Source organism: Crinia signifera, chromosome 2, assembly GCF_055691185.1.
Source record: "Crinia signifera chromosome 2, ASM5569118v1, whole genome shotgun sequence".
Taxonomy (NCBI): domain Eukaryota; kingdom Metazoa; phylum Chordata; class Amphibia; order Anura; family Myobatrachidae; genus Crinia; species Crinia signifera.
In genome coordinates this window covers 105395952-105419880 of record NC_139218.1, presented here as the reverse complement: position 1 = coordinate 105419880, position 23929 = coordinate 105395952, and the positions used below count along the sequence as shown (strand labels likewise).

Sequence of the window (23929 nt, the reverse complement as noted above, 5' to 3'; positions counted from 1 at the left end):
GCAATATAGATATCAGTTTGAAGTAAAACCCCACCCAAATCTAATTCTCTCTGCACAAGTTACATCTGCCCCACCTGCAGTGCACATGGTTTTGTCCATCTAAGAAGGATTTTGTCAGAAAGAGTGAACCAAAATAAGGCTCTAAATGGCCTCTGCTCCAGATGATTGGCAAATATTTCTAGGTACAGACTGTTTTGTTGTGTCTGATTGAGATAGGAAGATTTTAGTGTTTGCATGATGAACACAGAATTTATGGTTTCTAAGCCTGAATGAAATACAGGGGGTTATTCTAGTTCATTCTATCCCCTGTGTGTTTGCATGGGGGAGCAATGTTTGGCATATGCGCAGACGCTTGGGGGCTATTCTGGTTGATTCGCAAGGCAGCAAATTTGCAGCCTTTCAAATCCACCAAACCCCACCCTGCGAATGTCCGCCCCCCCCCCCCCCCCTTGCAGCGTGGGTTCGCCCGCACAGGCGGCAAATGGATGTTTAGCATAAACATCCATTCGCATGCTGTGGGTAACCTCCCACATCTTTCAATGGTGACCGACCAACGAGAGTCGTGGAAGGTACACGCATATAAAAGTATAGAATGTGCCTGGTAAATGCTGGCTAGAAGCTTACTGGTTGCCATGGACAACTTGTCCACACTTTACAAGGTTCAATACATTTCCCTTTAATTAACCATCTCCTAGGAAGACCAGAAGAAGAACCATAGCCATTTTTTTTTTTTTTTGCACAAAGCTGGTTTCTAAAGTTTCCAGCTTTTCCTTATAATGTAATCTCTCTCACCATGGAAGGTGTGACATTTCATTCCACTTGATGATTTGTCTGCTATGTTTGTGCATGTCTTCTTTGAATTCTTTTCAAAGTACCAGCTTTTTTCTTCTTCAAAACTCATGAATAGCAGGATAAATTCACGAGCGTCTATTGGCTGACTACTTTGTTCATTGAGCGTTCCATTTCTGCAGATAAGCAGAGGACCAAGGAGGCCTGAATGGATGTCTTTCTCCTATTAAGAAAAATCAATAGGGAAACCAAGAAACATTTCAAGCAAATTAATTAAGATTTTAATGAAATCGGAATAAGAAAGAAGTAAAGTGGATAAGAAAGAGTAAACATGTTTGAATTTGGAAAAATGATAGGAATACATTTATAGCAGATTGTACAACAGACATATGGAACTGATGGTAAGCGGTACAGATGATTATAGTGAGATCTGATGGTAAAGTGAAGTATACTTTAAAGTACCAAATGGACAAAAATAAAACCCAGGGCAAGCAGGGCTAACATACAGTATGAGAGGAGGAAGAACAACATATTAGTTTGTAGAGTAAATCAGCCAAAGGGAGGTTTTCAGCCCGTGGTACTAGGAGGCTGCTTAAAGAGCCCAGGTTTGTGGCCAGACTACATTGCAAATACTGGGGGCCTCTTTATATGCAGTTCTAGTCAAGGGCTTACCTGTACATAAGTACACCTGACTCCAGTAATTAAGGGCCTTATTTTGGTTCATTCTTTCTGACAAAATCCTTCTTAGATGGGCAAAACCATGTGCACTGCAGGTGGGGCAGGTGTTACTTGTGCAGAGAGAATTAGATTTGGGTGGGGTTTTACTTCAAAGTGAGATCTATATTGCAGTGTAAAAATAAAGCAGCCAGTATTTTCCCTGCACAGAAACAAAATTACTCACCCAAATCTAATTCTCTCTGCACATGTTACATCTGCCCCCCCTGCAGTGCACATGGTTTTGTCCATCTAAGAAGGATTTTGTCAGAAAGAATGAACCAAAATAAGGCCCTAAGTGCCTTACCACCTGAGCTCTGAACAGTAGGATCGGTGAATTTTTCTTGCCCATGTATATGTCCAACCTCAACATAGATCTGAGTCAGAGTAAGACTCAATTAATAAAATGAAGTAATTTGATCATAGAACAAACTATGGCCCTTATTCTGGTTCATTCGCAGCGGCCGCTCATTCGCACGGGGACTGATGTTTTGCATATTCGCATGCGCAGCAGCATTTCTGTGCATGTGTATACGCTGGGTGCGTGCAAACTCAGCAACTGGTCGGCAAACTGGTCTGGGCCACCCTTACATGTGCGAGCGCCTTCACCATCATTCAATAGTCGGCGACCATCCAAAGATGGGGGAGGTTCCCACTGGAATGCGAATAGATGTTCATGCAAAGCATCCATTCGCAAGCCTTGCTAACGAATCCTGCTTGCAAATGGGTGGTGCCGGCTAACCATTTGCAAGGCGGGGTTTGGGTGACTCGCAAGGATGTGAATTTGCATATGAGCGAGCCAACCAAAATAAGGGCCTATACTAAAGTGGTGCAAATGCAATTATCTGTCTGCCTACATGAATTATACTGTCAGCATTCTGTCAAATACTGGGCAGCTATGTATAAAAACTAAAGTGTATTATTAAGCTGGAAGATGACACTTCCTATGTCTGGTGATCGTGGCTTTGACCAATTGTTGTTCAAAAGGCAAAAGTAATTATTGCTATATCAGCATTAGTTACTATTGAAATTTCAAAAACATCTGGTAAACCAACCAAATATCTGAGGATTTGAAAATTTTACATTTGAGTAAATCTGACCCTAAAACTCTCTACACATTTTAAATCTGCCCAACTTGTAGTGCAACACGGTTTTTCAATGGTGCAAATTGCTTTTTTTTTATTATTTTTCCTTTTTCTTGTGTGTACTTACTCTGAATAAGACACACTGGGGCAGATGTATTAAGCCTTAACAAGAGATAAATGCAAGGGTGACAAGGAGAGATAAACGTCCAGCCAATCAGCTCCTTACTGACTTTTTTCAAACACAGCCTGTAACATGGCAGTTAGCAGGTGATTGGCTGGACGTTTATTTCTCCTTATGACCCTTGGTTTTATCTCTTGTTAAAGCTTAATACATCTGCCCCATTGGGCCGGATGCACTAAGCTCCAAAAGTGATAAAACAACCAACCAATCAGCTCCTACCTGACATTTTCAACCACAGCCTGTGACATGGCAGGTAGGAGCTGATTGACTGGCTGTTTATCACTCTCCATTTTGTCACTTTTGAAGCTTAGTACATCTGGCCCTTGGTGCTGTAAAAGATCTGGTTATGTATATATTTGGATGTCTTAATCTTAAACAAGGATAGTGTTCTATCACCCAGAAGAATCTACTCTACCAGTCATTATCCACTGTTTTACTTAATCATGTTTAATGACCCTTCCACAACTCTGCAACAGAGACAGGCTGATAGAAGCCAGCGCTGACATCACACAACCTTCCTTAAAACGCCTGGGCAAGCTTGCATTTTTTTAGACACTCCCTGAAAATGGCAGGTGTCCACCCCAAACGCAGTCTTCCTGTCAGTCAAACTGCGATGGGATTGCGATTAGATATTTCCACAATATTTGTCACTATATTGACTCACTCATGCATGCTATGCATTTTGCATGCACAGTCAGTCCATAATTGAACAGATTGTGAATTCACACAGCGATCAACTCTGAATCAGGCCCACAGTAAACAAGTTTGCTAATCAGGAAACATTTACCGCAAACAGATATTAATTACCGTGTTAACCCCAGAGTAATAGGCCCATGTCCTGCATGCTGATTCTTCTGGGTCTGGCCCAGCCTCATTTATGGCATACCACACATAGATATGTGTATCCCCGGGCTGCACTGCATCGTCCCTCTTCAGCCACTCCTGGGTTTCATCCTCATAGCTGTATCCTTCTGAGGACTTCTCATAGGAAACCCCATGTGCGTGAATAGAGTAAGGTCTTGATGCTAAATTTTTAAAAGTAACCTACAGTATCAGCAAAACAAGAAAACAGCATGGAAATAAATGGCAACACATACAATTTATGAATCATACTATACAATTATAATATCTAACATATAACCTGTGACTTCTTTACAGGTTTATGGATGTATAGAAAAACTATGTTGCAAAGAAGATATATATGTGTAATGCGGAATGACAGTGGGTGCAGCAGATGCCGTTGCTATGGAGCCCAGGCCTTCTCCGGGCCCACCTTCTCCGCACCCAGCGGAGCTCATGCCTCTCGACATTGCGCTGTGCATTCTAGGAGACAAGCATCGGCCCCATAGACAGTGCAGATACTCATGATCCTATGTATAGTGCTCCATGCAGATGAAGAAACAGATGTCAGTAAGCAGCTGGACTTCAGAGTGACAGATGCAACCGAAGGATGATTAGGGATAAGAGAAGAGGTATTGGAATGTTGCTGTCTGTGTGTGTGTGTGTGTGTGTGCATGTGTGTGTGTGTGTGTGCATGTGGGGTGGGTAGGTTTTGGGAATACAACACTGCTCAACATACTGTGGACCCTACAGGCTGCTGTTCACACTATTCACTATACACACTGACCACTGACTACAATGAAGTCCCAGAAACTGGTTAAATGATAGGAAAATGATCAATTAATAAATTCATAAATGACCACTGCAGCTGCTAGTGGAAAAACAACACATATAGATATATTAAGACCTTTCAATTAAACAAATGTCTGAAGGACATATATTTACTCAAGAAATGACCACATAACCCATTAATTATTACTACACATATATTTGTTGATAAAAACACATATTCAAAATCCTAAAATATGCTAAGGGTGACACATTCTAGAGGTCTACTCATATTTAGGAAATATATGGGTACTTATGTAGTATCTGGGCGTCCGATTTTGTGATTGTATACCTTACCTTAAGGCATACAATCAGATGCGATGCGATGCGATTCGATGCGATTTTGCATAGGATTCAATGTTAAGAAGGTCCTGTTCATTTCCCCACTATCCAAGTGGGCATAGAGTTGATTTTATATAGCGTGGCGAGCACAGCGAGCCACCGAGCCCGAAGCGTGGCGAGCGGACGCATATTTCTTAAAAAGTATTCTGTGTCCCCTCGCGGGGCTCGCTACGCTCGCCACGCTTCGGGCTCGGTGGCTCGCTACGCTCGCCACGCTTCGGACTCGGTGGCTCGCTACGCTCGCCACAGGTTTATATCCAACTCCATGCCCACTTGGATAGTGGGGAAAGGAAAAGGGCCCCTTTTTCCCATTGAATTCTATGTTAAAATGGACTCAGACCATTTTAACATTGAATCCTATGGAAAAATCTTGACCATCGCATCGCATACGATTTGGTCGCATGCGATGCGATGCGATGCGATCTGATCCGATTTCTAAATCGGACGCCCAGATACTACATAAGTACCAATATATGTTCCTCTTAGGTGTACCTTTAATATTACTTTCAATGTAAAAGTTACCACACTTGAAGCCTGATTCTGTGTTGGGAAAAGAACAAGTAACTTGGCAATTCAGTGGTTGCAAATACTTACAACTTTTTTATTTATTGCATGCTCGGTAAGTACTGGCTACTTTTGCATGCAGTCCATAGCTTTATTTTATACTGCAGATTTAAGATTTGGACAAGGTCCTCACAAATATAAATCTACCCCACCTGGTTTTGCAACATGGTTTTATCAAGGTGCAAAAGTTACTCGCTCTTTTTTGCTTTACTCTCAAGAATCCAGCACTTATTGAGCAATGATGACCTGCAGTTGGCCAACAAGTATCCACTACAAAGTTCCAGTCCTCTGCATGTGGGTAAGTAAACATAGTTTAGAAACTACCAGCAGTGCAGCCTGCTAACTATAGGACCTTAAAATGGAATAACTCTCCTAAACACCGATAGAACTTTGCTTACCTGGTCGGGTATGGGATCCTGGTGCTTGGATGTTGGCAGACAGGGCATCCTGATGGCTGAGGAGCCCGACACCACATACGTAATTATCCTGACCCTCTTCCCCTAACCCCCCTGCAACCCTAACTGTCCTCCCTTAGTACCTTACCATAACTGTCCTCCTTTAGGGCCTTATTCTAGTTCGCTCTTTCTGACAAAATCCTTCTTTGATGGACAAAACCATATGCACTGCAGGGGGGCAGATGTAAAATGTGCAGAGAGAATTAGCTTTGGGTGAGTTATTTTGTTTCTGTGCAGGGTAAATACTGTCTGGTTTATTTTTGCACTGCAATATAGATCTCACTTTGAAGTAAAACCCCACCCAAATCTAATTCTCTCTGCACAAGTAACATCTGCCCCACCTGCAGTGCACATGGTTTTGTCCATCTAAGAAGGATTTTGTCAGAAAGAGTGCACTAGAATAAGGCCTTTAGTACCTAACCATAACCGTACCCCATTAGTACCTAACTATAACTGTACCCCCTTAGTGCTTAATCTTAACTGTACTCCCTTAGGGTGAGATTCTATGGGATGCGCTAAATGCGCATGTTTTATTCGCGCACCACATCGCCGCAAATCGCACTTTTAAAAATCGCACTTTTCAGTCAAAATGCGCATATTTAATGTGATGCGCATTGGAGGCTGAAAAGTGCGAAGAGGGGCGATTTGCGGCGAAGTGGTGCGCTGTATTTAGTCCTGAAAATGTGCGATTTTCATGTCTGAAAATCGCACATTTGCAGGACAGCGCAAAGTTTAAAAAAAAAAACGAGCGCGGGGTCCCCCGCCCGAGTATAACCAGCCCCGGGCTCACTGAGCCGGTGCTGGTGACATAAAATCAGGGTCCCCGACAAATAGGGGTCCCCTTGATTTCATGAAACCAGCACCAGGCTCAAGGTCCGGCGCTGGTTCCCAAAATACGGGGGACAAAGTGACTAGGGGTCCCCCGTATTTTAAGAACTAGCACCGGACACAACCAGCCAGCAGGGTAATGCCACAGCCAGGGGAAACTTATTATATAAGCTCCCGCGGCCAAAGCATTAACCCCCTGGCTGGTCAGCATGGGCAGGGGTCCTGGGGAAGTGGGGACCCCCCCAATGAAGGGGTCCCCCCCCTCCAGGACTTACCAGCCCATGCTGATAGTCCGGGGCTGTCCCCGATGCCCCTGGGCGGTGGGCATCGGGCTGATGGCTTGTGTAAAAAAAAGAAGTACAACTATTGTTTTATACTGGCGAACTATGAGTCCCAGCAAGCCTACCCCGCATGCTGGGACTTGGAGAACCACAAGTCCCAGCATGCGGGGCATTAAAGGGCCCGCTGGCACTTGTAGTTCAGCAGTACAAAAAATAGTTAACAAAATCACACTGACACACTGTAAAATAAAAGTTTAATACATACAAAACACACACACACTGATACTTACCTACCTTGAGCCCGTAGGTCGGTCCCTGGGTCCGGGCTCCGGGGCTCCAGGGCAGAAGAGTCCGGTTCCGGGGCCTTGGTCCTGGTTCCGGGGCTGGTCCTGGGCAGGGCCGTCTTAACCATCTAGTGGGCCCCTGGGCAAATTAATTTTTAGGGCCCCCTCTCCTCCTCACAACACCTCTCCACCCACCTATGTGCAGCAGCATCGGGGGGCACTGGGGGCTTGAAGTAGCTACCTTGGCAGCGTGTGGCGGGGATCCAGGCACAACTGTCAGCGGACTTCCAGGCAGAGGCAGTGGTGACCCAGCAGTGATCCAGGGAGTGAGAGAGCTGGGAGCTTGATTTAGCTATCCAAGCGGCATGTGGTGGGGATCCAGGCAGCCACTGTCAGCGGACATCCAGGCAGCTCGCTCAGACCTTGATGTAGCGCTATTAGCGGGAAGCGCTGCAGATTTTGCAAAGACTGCCTGGACACTAATTGGCTGAGCATCCGGCCAATCAGCGTCCGGCCAGACTTTTCAAAATTAGCAGCGCTTCCCGCTCAGCAAATAGCGCTACATCAAGGTCTGAGTAGCCGCTGCCTGGACAGCCGCTGCCTGGATCCCAGACACACGCTGCCCTTATTGCTACGTCAAGCCCCATGCTGCCTGGATCACCGCTGAGTCGCCGATGACAGCTGCTGCCTAAATCCCCGACATAAGCCACCCCGATTGCTACATTAAGCCCCCCACTGCCTGGATCACTGCTGAGTCGCCGCTGACAGCTGCTGCCCGGATCCCCGACACAACCCACCCAGATTGCTACATCAAGCCCCCAGCTGCCTGGATCACCGCCGCCGTTGCGTCAAATCTGACAGTCGCTGCCTGGTTTCCCATCACCCGCCGCCATTCCCCAGGTCAGTGCTGTCTTCCCCATTGGGGTGGGCCCCTACAATCCTTGGGCCCCTGGGCAACTGCCCATTAAGCCCAATGGGAAAGACGGCCCTGGTCCTGGGGTTCCGGGGCTCCTGCGCTGCAGAATCCAGGGTCCGGGATCCGAGGTAGTCCCCAGGGGTACCTAAGGAAGCAAATCCAACTCACCTGGTCCCCGGCGACGACCTCGGAATCCTCTCCGGTGACAGCGCTGCTCCAATCTGGTATCCGTCTCGCAGGACTTTGACAGGCGCTGAGATGTTTCCTCCTCGGCGTCTCTGCACAGAATGATTTCTTGGCCAATCAGGAGCCGAGAAAGTCGGCTCCTGATTGGCCAGAAATCATTCTGAATACAGACGCCGAGGAGGAAACATCTCAGCGCATCTAGAGCAGAGATGTTTCCTCCTCGGCGTCTCTAGTTAGAATGATTTCTGGCCAATCAGGAGCCGACTTTCTCGGCTCCTGATTGGCCAAGAAATCATTCTGTGCAGAGACGCCGAGGAGGAAACATCTCAGCCCCTGTCAAAGTCCTGCGAACCGGATACCAGATTGGAGCAGCGCTGTCACCGGAGAGGATTCCGAGGTCGTCGCCGGGGACCAGGTGAATTGGATTTGCTTCCTTAGGTACCCCTGGGGACTACCTCGGATCCCGGACCCCGGATTCTGCAGCCCAGGAGCCCCGGAACCCCAGGACCAGCCCCGGAACCAGGACCAAGGCCCCGGAACCGGACTCTTCTGCCCTGGAGCCCCGGAGCCCGGACCCAGGGACCGACCTACGGGCTCAAGGTAGGTAAGTATCAGTGTGTGTGTGTTTTGTGTGTATTAAACTTTTATTTTACAGTGTGTCAGTGTGTTTTTGTTAACTATTTTTTGTACTGCAGAACTACAAGTGCCAGCGGGCCCTTTAATGCCCCGCATGCTGGGACTTGTGGTTCTCCAAGTCCCAGCATGCGGGGTAGGCTTGCTGGGACTCATAGTTCGCCAGTATAAAACAATAGTTTTAATTCTTTTTTTTACACAAGCCATCAGCCCGATGCCCACCGCCCAGGGGCATCGGGGACAGCCCCGGACTATCAGCATGGGCTGGTAAGTCCTGGAGGGGGGTGACCCCTTCATTGGGGGGGTCCCCACTTCCCCAGGACCCCTGCCCATGCTGACCAGCCAGGGGGTTAATGCTTTGGCCGCGGGGGCTTATATAATAAGTTTCCCCCGGCTGTGGCATTACCCTGCTGGCTGGTTGTGTCCGGTGCTGGTTCTTAAAATACGGGGGACCCCTAGTCACTTTGTCCCCCGTATTTTGGGAACCAGCGCCGGACCTTGAGCCTGGTGCTGGTTTCATGAAATCAAGGGGACCCCTATTTGTCGGGGACCCTGATTTTATGTCACCAGCACCGGCTCAGTGAGCCCGGGGCTGGTTATGCTCGGGCGGGGGACCCCGCGCTCGTTTTTTTTTTATTTTAACCCTTTATTTTATTTTTTACAGCAGAACCCTGCACAGAACATTGCGATCTGTGCAGGGTTCTGGCTAATTCGCCAAACAGACCCTGGTCTGGAATAAGTGCGATAATTAGGCACCTAAAAAATGCGATGTGCAAATGCGCATTGCATTAAATAAGCGACTTGTATACTTTTCTATACGAAAACATCTGGATGCGATAAAAATGCGAATTAATCTCGCAATTTTTATCAGCATACCTTAACGCACATAATATGCGATTTCAGTCCCTTAGCGCATCACATTAAATTTGCGATTTCTATGAAAAATGCGATATCGCCATTTTGTGGTCTAATTACCGCAAAAAAAGCAAAATCGCATCCCATAGAATGTCACCCTTAGTGTCAAACCAGAAACTCTCCAGACTTTTTTATGTATTAATTCTTTAATTGAAGGAATTTTCAAACACTATATGCATGAAAATTGAAGGGAGAGGAGGAAATAACAAAAGGAAAGGAGAGGAAGGAAGGGGAATCTCGAAAAATATTCAAATACAACTAAATCACAGGTTAGCAAAGTTTTATTGTTCCTCAGTGAGAAAAACAAAATAGCAATAAAGCAAATATTATACCTTTTAATGGCTAACAAAAATAAATGTTGTTAAAATGCAAGCTTTCGAGACTTCTTAGGTCTCTTCCTCAGGCATGGTATAACAAGGTGTGTGAAGAACCACATATATATACCCAGCAGAGTAGGAACAAGATGTGATAGATGGACATTCTTAAGATCAAAACAAAACAAAATAACAGAATGAGCTTGTAAATTGAGTCCTTAATTAGTTTGTAGATAAGTAGTGTGAAAGTTTTATTGTCTCTAAGTTGATGACAGACCAGAGTTAGAGCTCCGATGCCCTCACTCTCTCTGGGCCAGATTCCTCAGATGTTGTAGTGGGCCATAAATCCCTCGGATAGATTCAGTCCTGTGTTAAGGGTGTCAAACGTTGTCATTAATTTGTATTCCCAGACCCTCCTGTCTCTTTGTGATTTGAAATTTCCTTTTAGTATAATCACTTTCATATGATCCTGATTGTGTCCTGGGCTGCAGAAATGTTTGGCCACAGGAAAGTGTGTCTTTTTTTCCTTTATAGTGTGGCGATGGGACCTCATCCTTGCCTTAAGTTTTTGTCCTGTTTCTCCAACATACAGACCCCCAATAGGACATTTGGTGCACAGAATCAGGTACACTACATTGGCAGTAGAACATGTGAATGTCCCTGGGATCTTATAGTCCTGTTGTGTGTTGGGGATCCGTACACTGTCTGTAGTGAGGATATGGGCACAGGTTTTGCAGCTCCTTACATTGCAGGGATAGGTTCCTCTTTGTGTAATGGATGGCAGTGAACTTCGGATTATAATATTTTTCAGGTTTGCAGGTTGTCGGTAACATAGTAGTGGAGGGTCTGGGAATATTGTTTTCAGGCGGTCATCTTTGTGTATGATGTGATGTAGTTTTTTTGCAGTTTTTCTTAGCACCTCAAGCTGTGGGTTGTAGGTGACTACCAGGGGTACACGGTTGTTTCTTTCTCTTTCTTTATATTGGAGAAGTTGATTTCTGGGTATCCTGATGGCTCTGATAATCTGATCGTTGATTGATGTGGGATGATATCCCTGATTTAAAAAGGTCCCTTTAAGTTGTTTTAAGTGGACATCTCTAGCCACTCAATCAGGACACAATCAGGATCATATGAAAGTGATTATACTAAAAGGAAATTTCAAATCACAAAGAGACAGGAGGGTCTGGGAATACAAATTAATGACAACGTTTGACACCCTTAACACAGGACTGAATCTATCCGAGGGATTTATGGCCCACTACAACATCTGAGGAATCTGGTCCAGAGAGAGTGAGGGCATCGGAGCTCTAACTCTGGTCTGTCATCAACTTAGAGACAATAAAACTTTCACACTACTTATCTACAAACTAATTAAGGACTCAATTTACAAGCTCATTCTGTTATTTTGTTTTGTTTTGATCTTAAGAATGTCCATCTATCACATCTTGTTCCTACTCTGCTGGGTATATATATGTGGTTCTTCACACACCTTGTTATACCATGCCTGAGGAAGAGACCTAAGAAGTCTCGAAAGCTTGCATTTTAACAACATTTATTTTTGTTAGCCATTAAAAGGTATCATATTTGCTAGATTGCTATTTTGTTTTTCTCAGTGAGGAACAATAAAACTTTTCTTATCAACTGGCTAACACGGTACCAAACTTTTTTCTTTTGACTAAACACAGGTTAGCGAAATGATAAACTTATCAGCAGAAAACAGTAACCAATACAGTATAAAGAAAACAAACATACAGATTAACTGTTATGACTGAAGAATGACACAAGAGCACCATTAGTTTTAAAAAAAATCAGAGACTGTAGGACTGTCACCTAGAAGAATATGGTAGGATAGCCATGGAGGATGAGGTGACAGCAGCCTTATTGTCAATTATACTAGAGATGAATAACATTTGGTGAGTGAACCAAATAGCTTCTATTATTGAGGCTGTAGAATGGGGCAGAGGAGATTTCCAATAAAATGTAATATGACATTTTACTGAGTTTAATAGATGAATAAATGCCATACAAGTTTCTTTAATGGTTTTGGCTAACCAACAATAGATCTATGTTTAGGTTGGATGAGGAGGCATGGCAACCTTGTTAATCCGAAATATAAATAAGTGGATCTGAACTCTCCCTTTTTATTTCCTTACCCCCTCAACCCCCCCCCCCTCCCAGTTTAAACCTAGCCCACTGTGTAGTGGCGAAACCTAACCCCCTTCCCACCGCATCTCAACCAATAACCCTCCCAGAAAACTTACATTTGGGATGCCATCAGTTGCGATTCAGGCACCTTTCTTTTGACTAGTGTTGGGATTCTGGTGCCAGTATTTTCACTGCTGGCATCCTAAGCACCGGTATGCCAACTGCATCCCCTACAGACAGAGGACAAAGTCTTTCTTGCACTACAGATGAATTGCATTTGATATATTATAGTTAAGCCCCACTAGTATATTTTTCGCAAAACAGGACAGTAAAATGTAAATGGGAAAAACAATGGAGGTGAGAGTTATTTTCATTTAAGAAAAATCAAGTGTATAAGGAGTAAGCTTTGCCTAGTGCTTTGGGAGACCTTGCTACAACACTGCTAATACACTATAAAATATGCAGCAATTATTGAAAATATATATTTACCTGAATAACATCTTCAACTTCAGCTCTGATTACAGGTCCAAGTATACCAAGATGTTCCTCATATTCACTGGCTACATCTGGTTTTGTGAAAGTGCTGTCAAGGTACTTTCTGAATATAGCTTTTGTGTATATAGTCCCTCTTGCGTCAGATATTCGGTTTTCATTTGCATTGAACCTTACAAATAATAACAAAGGTTTAGTCAATGGGCCAAATACTGAGCATAGGACCATATCAGTCATGTTATGTAGCAGACCATTATTGGGAATACAGTAGAGAACATACTAATGCCAAAAATGAACACAAGGAAAAAATTATACCTCTTTGTTTGTCCAGAATAATCCCACTGCACTTCCTCAGCAGCAATGTAATAAATTCTCTTTATTCCTTTCACGCTACGCAAGTAATTATTTGATATTAGTTCTGGGTTTGTATAACGCTTGACATCATCCTCTGACTCAATTCTGTATGGTTCCTCATATAAAACATATGTAGGTTTTGGTTTTTCTTCACCATCATTAGGGAAATCAGGATCATACTCTTTGTAATCGCCATCAATGCCTCTAGATATTCCAATTACAATTTCAGGTTTCATTCCACTGGAATTAAATACTCTAGGATTGAAACCTCTTGGACTAAGTCCTCTAGGATTAAATCCTCTGGGAGAAAATGTATTGTTCCCTATATCACTGTGCAAGGATATGTTTGACTCAGTTTGGGTTTCATTTAAAATCTGGTTGTTTCCCGCTTCTTTCAAATTTCCAACTCTCTTTTTCCTTCGGACATATGGTCTACCATTTGTGTTATTTGTAGTTTCACCAACTTGAAATGTTTCCATTTTTTTGAAGTAAATTCTTTTTGTTACTTTTGTTTGCTGCTTCTCGGGCATAACGGTGCTTAAAGATGGCAGTGATTGATTTTGAAACTCATCAAGGATATCGTTTAAGTTTTCTTCAGATGCTGATATATTTTCATTCTCCTTAGGATCTGTTTCATTACCTTGTTGTTGAAATATAGCTTTCATTATATCCTCAAATAACTGAGCACTGGAAAAGCAAATTAAAATGATGTAAGAATCAGCGGTTTGCACTTAAAAAGACCAGTAAACATTTTGTTCTCAATACAAACCCCCTCCTCATAAAATATTTTTACAAGAATATATTTGAAAACTTTTATTGTTTTTAGTCTGTCTATGAGCTCACATGAAAACATGATGTCATTTTCACCAATGATTCTGTCATTTGCTTTGGTAAGTTAATCACATAACAGGGCATAAATACTGTGGTAGTAATGGGAACAGCTGACAACAGCCCATGTGCACAGACATACCTTAACAACGTTTTAAGGGGGTGTTTTGGGTCAAAGGTACACTTGCAGAAGTTCTGTGATGACATACAGTATCAAGGGGCGTGGTCAATCATCACAGGGAATTAGCAAGCACTTCAGAAGTGCTTAACCACCCTTCCTCTTCATTCCTCTCCTAAATCCACCTTTCAAATGGCACTTGCATTACTGCACCTAAGTTGCCCATACACTAGGGCAGGGGTTCCCAAACATTTTTGAATCACGGCACCCTAGAGCATCAAAATGTGTTCAAGGCACCTCAAGGTCAAATGTTTCTTATTGAGAAATTCAGGAAAAAATATAAAAGTAAGTGTATTGTGTTTATATGTCACAGTTATCTGGTGAGGGGCAGGATTTGCTCCTGTTTGTCCCCATATATTATGATTGGCAGGCACTAGCACTGCTTTTGCCTCTTACATTGCACATAACTAATATGAATTGATCCTGGTCCACCCACCCAAGGCACCCCTGTAAGTGTCCTGAGGCACCCTAGGGTGCCTAGGCACACAGGGGCAGATGTATTAAGCTTTAACAAGAGATAAATGCCAGGGTGATAAAGAGAGATAAACATCCAGCCAATCACCTGCTAACTGCCATGTCACAGGCTGTGTTTGAAAAAGTCAGCAAGGAGGTGATTGGCTGGACATTTATCTCTCCTTATCACCCTTGTATTTATCTCTTGTTAAGGCTTAATATATCTGCCCCATAGTTTGGGAATCACTGCACTAGGGTGAAATACATGCGATTTGGTCACTTTTTATGTGACTACGGTGATCAATTGCATAAAAAGTGTCTAAATCACATGTACTGTATTTGACAGCCGTTCCGAAGTGATGCACGGCCCGTGGAGCCTGTGAGTCGCACCTCTAGCAGGAGATCACATGCGATATATTGTATGCAAAAATGACCACAGCTGAAATATCATATGCGGTACTGCCTCCCAGGCAGCTCAAGGGGGGATAATGGGTGACTTCTCTGGCCAGTATGTCCAAGAAAATTGTAAGTGGGGTCCAAACCAGTACTGTGCCTCAAGAAGTCTCAAGACGCAACCCTGCTCTGATAGGGCCCATATATGTCTATCTCCTGGCTGTGTGCATTGTACCTGCATCTTCCCACAGACATCAATGCTCTCTATGGAGCTTTTTTTTTTTTTCTTGAAAAATATTTTCTACATAAAATTCACCTTATTCACAAAGTGATGCAAATAGGATGCATACGTATGTATCTGTATACAAATTACTACATTAAAGTGTTTTACTGGAATACTGTAATGTAGCGTTTCGTATGCAGACACAGCCACAGTTACACACAGGATATTACCATGCAGCACATCATTTTAATCAGCAGAATCTGCTTGTGCATCCTATTTGAAGCGAATAAGAAACATTTTTATGCACCTGTTTTTGCAAAAAATTAACAAATATAATTGAAATATTTCGGTAAGAGGGCAAAGCCACCCTTCTAAATAAACTGGTGTTAGTCCACCCGCTGAGGCATGACACAAAATGCCAGCTCCCAGGGGCATAACTAGAACTTCATGGGCCCCATAGCAAAATACAAAAAAATTACCCCAAGCGATGACAACGATGGAGAGAGAGAGAGAGAGAGAGAGAGAGGAGGGACAGCGGCTGGGGAGAGAGTAGGGATAGGGTGACAGCGATGGGGGGAGAGAGAGAGAGGGTAACAGTGAAGGGTAGAGAGAGAGAGGGTGACAGGGAGAGAGAGGAGGAGGGAGAGCGATGGGAGAGAAAGGAGGGACAGCAACCGGGAGAGAGACAGACAGCGAGGGAGAGGGAGAGACATAAAGGTACTTGTGTAATAGCACGGCGCCCGGCTATGCTACGTTTTCAGTAAACATCTCTGATATTTTCATTGCAACAAGCTAACGGTTGTGTCTGCTCACTGTAGTCACACAGCTACACACTCGTTTTTCCTCCCATGAAAAAAAATTAACTGCTTTTGTGGAGTAATTAGAAAAGGGGCGAAGAGTAGTAATTACATGGGAAAAGTATGTATTCCCTACTACCTACTAAAGACCAAAGGATAGTTATACATATTACACAATTTTTAAAAGACTATCTTCTTTTTATTGCATGTCTCATCTATTCTGTCGTCACAATTCAGCAAATAGATACTCACCACATGCACCTTAATTCACTTAAAGGCATCTACTAGTCAGATATTGGCCTATTTTTGTCAGATTCAGATATATCTGACAGACAGATCTGAAGAAAAACAGCCAAATCTGAGCTCTCTCATACCAGATGTGCGGCTGAGTCTCAGATCCATCCGACAAAAAAATCTTTGGTGCTGCACCATCTGATCTGAAGCTGTCAGGGGTCTATCATAGGTCTGACCAGATGTATCTTAAGTGAATAGAGTGAAAAAATTAGCCCATGGTCAGGTCAGGTAACTGGGAGAGTTCTAGGGACTCTGAAGAGATTTGTAGCTTCAGATACGTCTGTGTAGTGGATGGCAGTGGCGTAACAATAGCCCTGCAGACCCCGCGGTAGTGGGGAGGCACTGTGTAAGGGCGGGCGCAGGGGGTCTGCAGGGCTATTGTAACACTGCCGTCATGTTTGTGCTACGGACTGGACCCACATATTTGCTTGTCTGCGCTGCGGTCCTGGCTCCCCTCCTGGCATATGTTCTCTGAAACTGTCTGCTGTATGGGGGCGGGCATTTTGTGATGGTCCGTTTTCACAGCAGCACAAGACAGGAGGGGGTCTGTGACCGCACCGCAGACAAGATCTGTAGTCCCTGCTATGGAAGAGCGGAGGGGTAAGGCAACAAGGGGGCTGGGGGGGGCGGGGGGTGGGGGCAGTTAACTTTACTGCGGGGGGGGGGGGCTGTCAAAATGTATTTATTGTATTATTGTTTTCTTTGTACAAGTGATAGTTATTTCTGTCATTCAATAAAATGTGTGTGTTTTTTAAATATATTTAACATTTTGTTGGCCATGCAATATATCAGTCAGCCTAGAATAGGTTATTTAAGCATGGTATACAAATCAGAACTCTAGTCAAATTTTGACCTCCTTAATTAATAAATTAACCATATATCAGTAGTGTTTGTAGCATAGATGCGAGTGCAGTAACAATTGATGCTTGGTTGCAACCTTAAAAGTTTTACCCAACATATGAACCAATATTCTGATTTCCGTGTTGTGCTACACGGATTCTGAATCATGCTGTTAAGGATAAGCACTGATAACAACTCTGATCTAGAACGTTGAAAACAGAAAAATGCTGCTAAGGTTATAAGGAATTCATTTTTTAACTCATCCTCTTCAACAGGGGTGGCCAACCGGTCAGAGGTAAAGAGACGAAAAATATCTGTAGTCAAGCTAAAGAGCCAACAACAAAGGGGCGTGGTCTATTTGGACCCCTTGGGTGGTATGCCCGGAAAATATCCAGGCATACCACTAATCTGGAATAGGTGCGCACCAGTGGTGTCCAGGAGCCCCCCCCCCCCCACCCCCCGTCGCACACACACACACACACGGTCTCCCCCCCATCACCTTTGCTCCGGCGTACACTGGAGCTCCCCTGACCTGGCCACCATGCCACCAGCTGCCACTCATTTTACAGCAGCAGTGAGGTCGGTGGCAGGCTCGGGTATGTTCGGCGCAGCTCGGGAGCGTTCAGGCACCCTAGTCCTCCGGAGCTGCCGCAAACATCCCCCAGCCTGCCGCCGACGTCACTGCTGAATGTGACAGGTGGATAAGGCAGAGGGGGCACCGGCGGCAGGGAAGCTGCAGGGTACAAACGCTGGAGTGGAGATGAGTGGGGGGGGGGGGGTTCAGGGGGGCTTCCAACATCCTGTGGTGGGTTTTGCTGGGGCAGGACAAACCTGCCCTGGTAGGTTTGTCCTGCCCCAGCAAAACCTACCACTCAAGGGGTTAATGTATGAGAGGGGAGTGGGAGCAGGAGCCGCACTTTAACAGGGGGAGAACCGCATGCGGCTCAAGAGCCACGGGTTGGCCACCCCTGCTCTATAACACCCACAAAACCTGTTGCCTTCAGCAATATAAATACAAAAAATTAATTCGGCATTAATAATTTAAAAATAGATATAAATGAACCTACCCCAACATTTCTCTCATTTCAGTGTCGTGATCATCAATGGTAGTACTGGATAATGACATATCTGATGCAACTGTTGTCTGAGTTGATGTATCTCTAGGAGTTGTGATAACCAGCAGTTTATTTTGCAGAAGTGTCGGTGATGTACTGTCTTGCAGATGGTTCACTTTATCCGCAATGCCGAAATCATAATTATCTGAATGAGGTGATGCAACCTCACTTTTAAAGTTGACCTCATTCTGTTCTATATACTGAGGCATTCCGGTACTATTGGCTAATGACGGATCTGATTCAACCACCTGCGTTGATGAATTGTCCCCTGTAGCTCTAGGAGTTGTGAGAGTCATCTGATTATTTGGAAGTAATGATGGTGATGTAGTAGCTTGTAACTGGTCCACTTTATCCGCTATGCCAAAATCATAATTATCTGAAAGAGGTGATCCAACTTCACTTTCAAAGTTGACCTCATTCTTTTCCACAAACTGAGACATTCTGGTAGTATCGGATAATGATGTATCCAATTCAATCGTTGATGTATTGTCCTTTGTAATTCTAGGAGTCATCTGATGACGTTGCAGGGATGGTGACAATGTACTGGCTTGTAACTGGTCCACTTCATCCGCTATAGCAAAATTTTGATTCTCTGAATGAGGTGATGCCACCTCACTTTTAAAGTTGACCTCATTTTGTTCCATAAACTGAGACTTTTCAGTAGGTGAAAATGTGTAGTCATCAATTATGTCACTCTTTAGTAAATCACTTTCTTTGCCTGTACTATGATTTGAGTCCAAGTAATTGGCAGAAGAATTTTCATTAGCATTTTTCACATGTCTTTTTGTCATAGGGTTTTCAGATGTATTTGCTTTTTTCTGTATTTCTTCTTTGTCCTCCTCTGTTTTACCACTTAGTGATTTATCAAGGTATGTAGTGAAACTGTTGTCATCTTCTGATAGACTATTGTTTTGGTTACTTTGGGAACCTGTGACATTGTGAACACTTGGAATCAAAACATCATAAGATTCATCTGTACTATTGTATTTGTCTTCTGTCTGAGCTGTTTCTAGATTACTTTCATTATGAGTGTCCTGAACTCCTTCCATTGTGTCATCCTTTGGATGGACAGGTACTTCCTCATTAGACTCAGATGAATCTGTGTCATAGTTCTTAGATGTATTTGTTGGGCTATGAGCAAGTTCATTGAAAGTGAGGGTTTCATACATATCTTCTATGGCTAAAGCGGTGAGATTTAAGCCTTCTTCTACTGCACCTGTATTGTTTCTAATTGACCGAATACCAAACTCTAAAGCCAAGTTTTCACTGTACTCAAATTCATCGTTATTAAAATTGAGGACTTCTTCTTCTTCTTCACCACTCCCCTTCGATCTGGTTTCTGGATAGTCAAAAGAAAATGCAAATTCTGGATCATCATAATAGTCTTCTTCAGATACACATTTTGCATCCCTAAATCTTAGTCTTGTGCCTTGTTTTCCTTTAGAGTTGAAATTTCCAAATATCCAAACACCTGCGAAAATATATGATATATCACTATAATATATGTATAACATAAAGACACATGTCGGAAACCATCCAGAATGACACTTAAGAGAAGAATATATAGTGCAAGTAAGTCAAAGCAGCTTTATAATAGTAAAGGCAATGTTCGATTGTGAAAGGTACAGTATGGCTGACCTGAGGTTGGTACAAGTAAATACACAAAGAAAATAAAAAGAGAACCTGAGGAATAAATGAATCCTCCCTCAATTTAAATTGCACACTTGTGATTTAGGATGAGATGTACTAAGCCTTGAAAAGTGATAAATTGGAGAGTAATAATCCACCAACCAATCAGCTCCTTACTGCCATTTTTCAAACACACCATGTGACATGACTGTTAGGAGCTGATTGGCTGGTACTATCATTCTTAATTTTATCACTTTTGAAGCTTAGTACATTTTGCCCTTAATATGCATTGTGTGTATCCTGTCTGTCACGGCATGCCCTGCACATAAAGAGGTTTGCCAAGTAGCAGCCACGATAGGCGTGGCTACATTTGTACACATGTTGTATATCAAATTAATCAGCATGAAACATCAAAAAACAAGATTACTATCAAGATATCAATTATATGGTAACGGGGAACTGTCTGACTAAAATATAAATTAGGGGATGGAGCTAAAACATCAGGATAACAGTAAAACTGTGCTGGCATAAAGTTAAGATGAAGAGCTGTCCTACAGCTAGGAACAATGAATCGGAAGAGCAGTAACTTCTGTATGCAGGAACCCGGAGACACTATTATTATTGTTTATTAACATAGAACCAATTGGTGGTGGCACCGGGGTTGGTGACCCCTGTGCGGCTTACTGTACCCTCCTCACAGGCCAAAGACATGTACTGCTGACCTCGCAGGAAGGAGCATGACCAAACACGTTTGACCTCGCAAGAAGGGGCATGTCATTATGGAGTCCCCCTTCTACATCACTATAGGGCTTGGCCTAGTGATAATCTCCCTGGTTACAGTAATCACCCAGAGATGCTGGGCTGTGCCTGGAGACTAGTTCCTGCAATGCTAGCTCATTCTCAGTGACAGAAGCCAATTGCTGCAAGATAATGGCACACTGCAGCATTCAGATCCTGTCACAGTGGAAGAGTCTGCATTTTGGGGTTACCCCCAGTACTAATCATTGAAATCAGTACTTTCCCAGTGAAGCTTATAAAAACAATAAACCAACCAATATGATTTTGGACTTTGATAAGCAACCAAAGCAATTGAAGAAACACACATATACTGTATACTGTGAGAACATACAAACCCCACACCGATTGGCTAGGGCCAGTGCTGTTACAAGGAGTAAGAGATGTGGTATAAAAGCAATCTAGGGGTCTGGAGTAGATGGCAGGAGGAAGATGAGGTGGTGTGGGAAAGTGGTGAGGAAGGGGCAGGCCTTTGCACCAAGAACACATCGTAGCAGTGTCATGTATGATCCTGAGACATTTTCTGTAGATCCATTTAAATGTCAACTTTCCTACAGTATATGTGTTTTTGCCCTGGCTTACAACAATATACCTTGTGGAATTGAAGAAATCCTTCACATTGCTTCTTTATTAACCATAGGTCAGAAATTGGGGCATATATAAACAATTGATAAATAATCTATAACTGCAACACATAATCAACATTGTTTACCTTGGTTGTTCATTTCTACAGAAATGCTTTCACCGGTCATTGGAAAGAGAGTCACTATGTCTCCACTTCTGCCTCTGCACCTGAACGTATGGCCACTAAGCTGTAAGGTAATGGTTTCATCCAGCACGCCTACATTGGAAACCTGCCACTGAACCACATGACCATGACAAAATCCAAGAATTGCACTGTCGAATCTAATTCCATTTATACCTGTAACATCAAAAATATTGCTTGAAAATTGTACATATGTTTGCAAATTATTGCTTCATTTGTCTCCTAAGTGCCCTGCTGACAGTTTCTGATTATGTGCCTGAGTATGGGCGTTATGTTTGCAGCTGAACAGGTAAATGCAGCTCACAATTCACCCGTTCACTAATAGATTAGATTCACTTTTATTATGGCCGCAGATTGCAGAATCAGCCTGACACTCTCCGAGGAAGCTGCTGAATCCCTAGAGGTGAAGAAATGCGTTAGTTCTTGGTACCAGAACTTTATCTCTCTTATCCGGTGGCGACCATCTTATGGACAGATCCTGATAAAGGCAGACTGGAGTGCTAACCAGGCCGGGAACCACAATTCTTAAAATCGCCATCTGGCTGCCTATTTGGGCATACCAATCCATATCTGGCTGAGGCCAGCAACTACAATTACAGGAATAAGGAGTGGTAAATATACTACGTCATTTATACTAACAACTATTCATCCTTACATCCCATTGACTTTTTATCATACTAAATGGATATCCATCTACTAACCTGCCACTAACTCATAAATCATCAGTACTATAAAGACAACGACTATTTCACATTATTTTCAGTGTTCTATGGACTTGGTTTATATCATTAACATTGCCAACCATTGCCTCTGATTGAGATTGTTGTACTACTTATGTTTTTATTTATGTATGATTTTAGTTAATATTTTATTCATTTATATTAGAAATTCTTGATTTATATTTTAGCGTAGCTTATTTGTGTTTTTCTATATTATGTTTTATTAAGAATGTCTTTTTGAGTGATACATCTTACTTTTTCATTTATTTAGTTTATAGCTGATCAATCAATATAAAATGATTTCCCAGTGTGTGCAGTCTGTGCGTAAACAAGAACCTACTCGGCCAGTGCGATAGAAATATGAGGATCCAGGCCGGAGCTGACGCCACATACCCTCTTTCAAAATGGCTGAATACGCCTGTGTATTTCCTATTACACCCAGAAAATAGCTGTGACCCCTATAAACTCCAGCTTCCTGTCGATCACCTTGCAAACGGCCAGCGATTAAAAAAGTAGCAGTATTTTATCGCAGGATGGCCTCGTGCATGCACGCTATGCATTTAACATTCGATAGCAGTTAGTACATTCATAGGGCAGTATTCAATGACAATATTCTCCGTGCATGGCGAGCGTTTTTTTTCGCTCGCCATGCACTCTCCATGTTTTTGCGGAGATTCTCCACGTTTGGAGACTCTCCGTCACGGCACTTTATACACTATTCAATGTGACTGAGACTCGCCGCCCCTCGCGGCGAGTCTCAGCCAATCCAGCGTATGAGGTGACGCTGCAGGGAGCCTGAGGACGGCGGCAGGCAGGGAGATGGAAGTCTCCCTGCCTGCCCCAGAACGTATGTGGGGGGGAGGTGGGCACAGGCTGCCCCCCCGGGAGAGCCAACAGGGGACCGTGTATTCACTGCACCCGATCGTGCATATGTAATGATCGGGTGCAGTGAATATATTAATATCTAATGAGCGGCTCGGCTCCCGGCCCCCTGCTGGCAGCTCTGTGTAAAAAAATATATATATATTTTTTTTTTAATTAAATATATATATTCATGTGCTATAAGCACATGAATAAAAATAGCATGCCCTTTCACAGAATAAAATTCCTGATTTTTTTACACCAAAATTAAAACAAAAAAACTTTTATTTTAAAAGTTCACATTCCACTTCTCCATGAAAAGATGGAGGATTGCTACACGGAGAGACATGGCGAAAATCACTTAGAAAGACGGCGAGAAGTGCACGTTGAATAGGGTTGCTCGCTTTTTGAGAGCAAAAGTCTCCGTCCAACGCGAGAAAAGCACAAACTCGCCATAAAACACAGAGAATTTTTCTCATTGAATACTGCCCTTAGTATAATACTCAAATTGGAACTGAATTTATTTTTGAGTGCAAAAAAATGAAATAAAAATGTACACTCACTGTTAATGACATAAGAATTGTATAGGCTGGTTTGGTCTTTGCTAAGCATCTTGTTGCAAGGTTTTGGCTTGTTAATCTCATAGTACCAGCTTTTGTTCTCATCAAATGTTGTAAACATTGCAATTTGCTCTTCATCAGCTTTTTCCTTGGTAGAAAATATAGATATTCATAACATGGACTCCATGTAAGACAAAGACATTTCAAAATCCGTTACTTATTGTAAGGTGACCAGAGATTGTTATTAAACCTATCACTTAGTAAACAATAAAAGACACTTTGGTCATTTTTTAGCAAAACAGTAACTCTTGGGTGACCCCAAAAGACCTCCA

At 43.2% G+C, this 23929-nt stretch overlaps 1 protein-coding gene across 1 annotated transcript in view; it reads right to left on the bottom strand.

Annotated features, from left to right (window-relative positions):
- F5 (coagulation factor V) overlaps positions 1 to 23929 on the bottom strand; it is a 93860-nt gene that overhangs the window by 27101 nt on the left and 42830 nt on the right. Inside the window, 7 exon segments of the mRNA XM_083172681.1 lie at positions 793 to 1012; positions 3577 to 3813; positions 12790 to 12964; positions 13108 to 13833; positions 18220 to 19738; positions 21404 to 21613; positions 23601 to 23745. Coding sequence (XP_083028807.1) covers positions 793 to 1012; positions 3577 to 3813; positions 12790 to 12964; positions 13108 to 13833; positions 18220 to 19738; positions 21404 to 21613; positions 23601 to 23745 — 3232 coding nt within the window.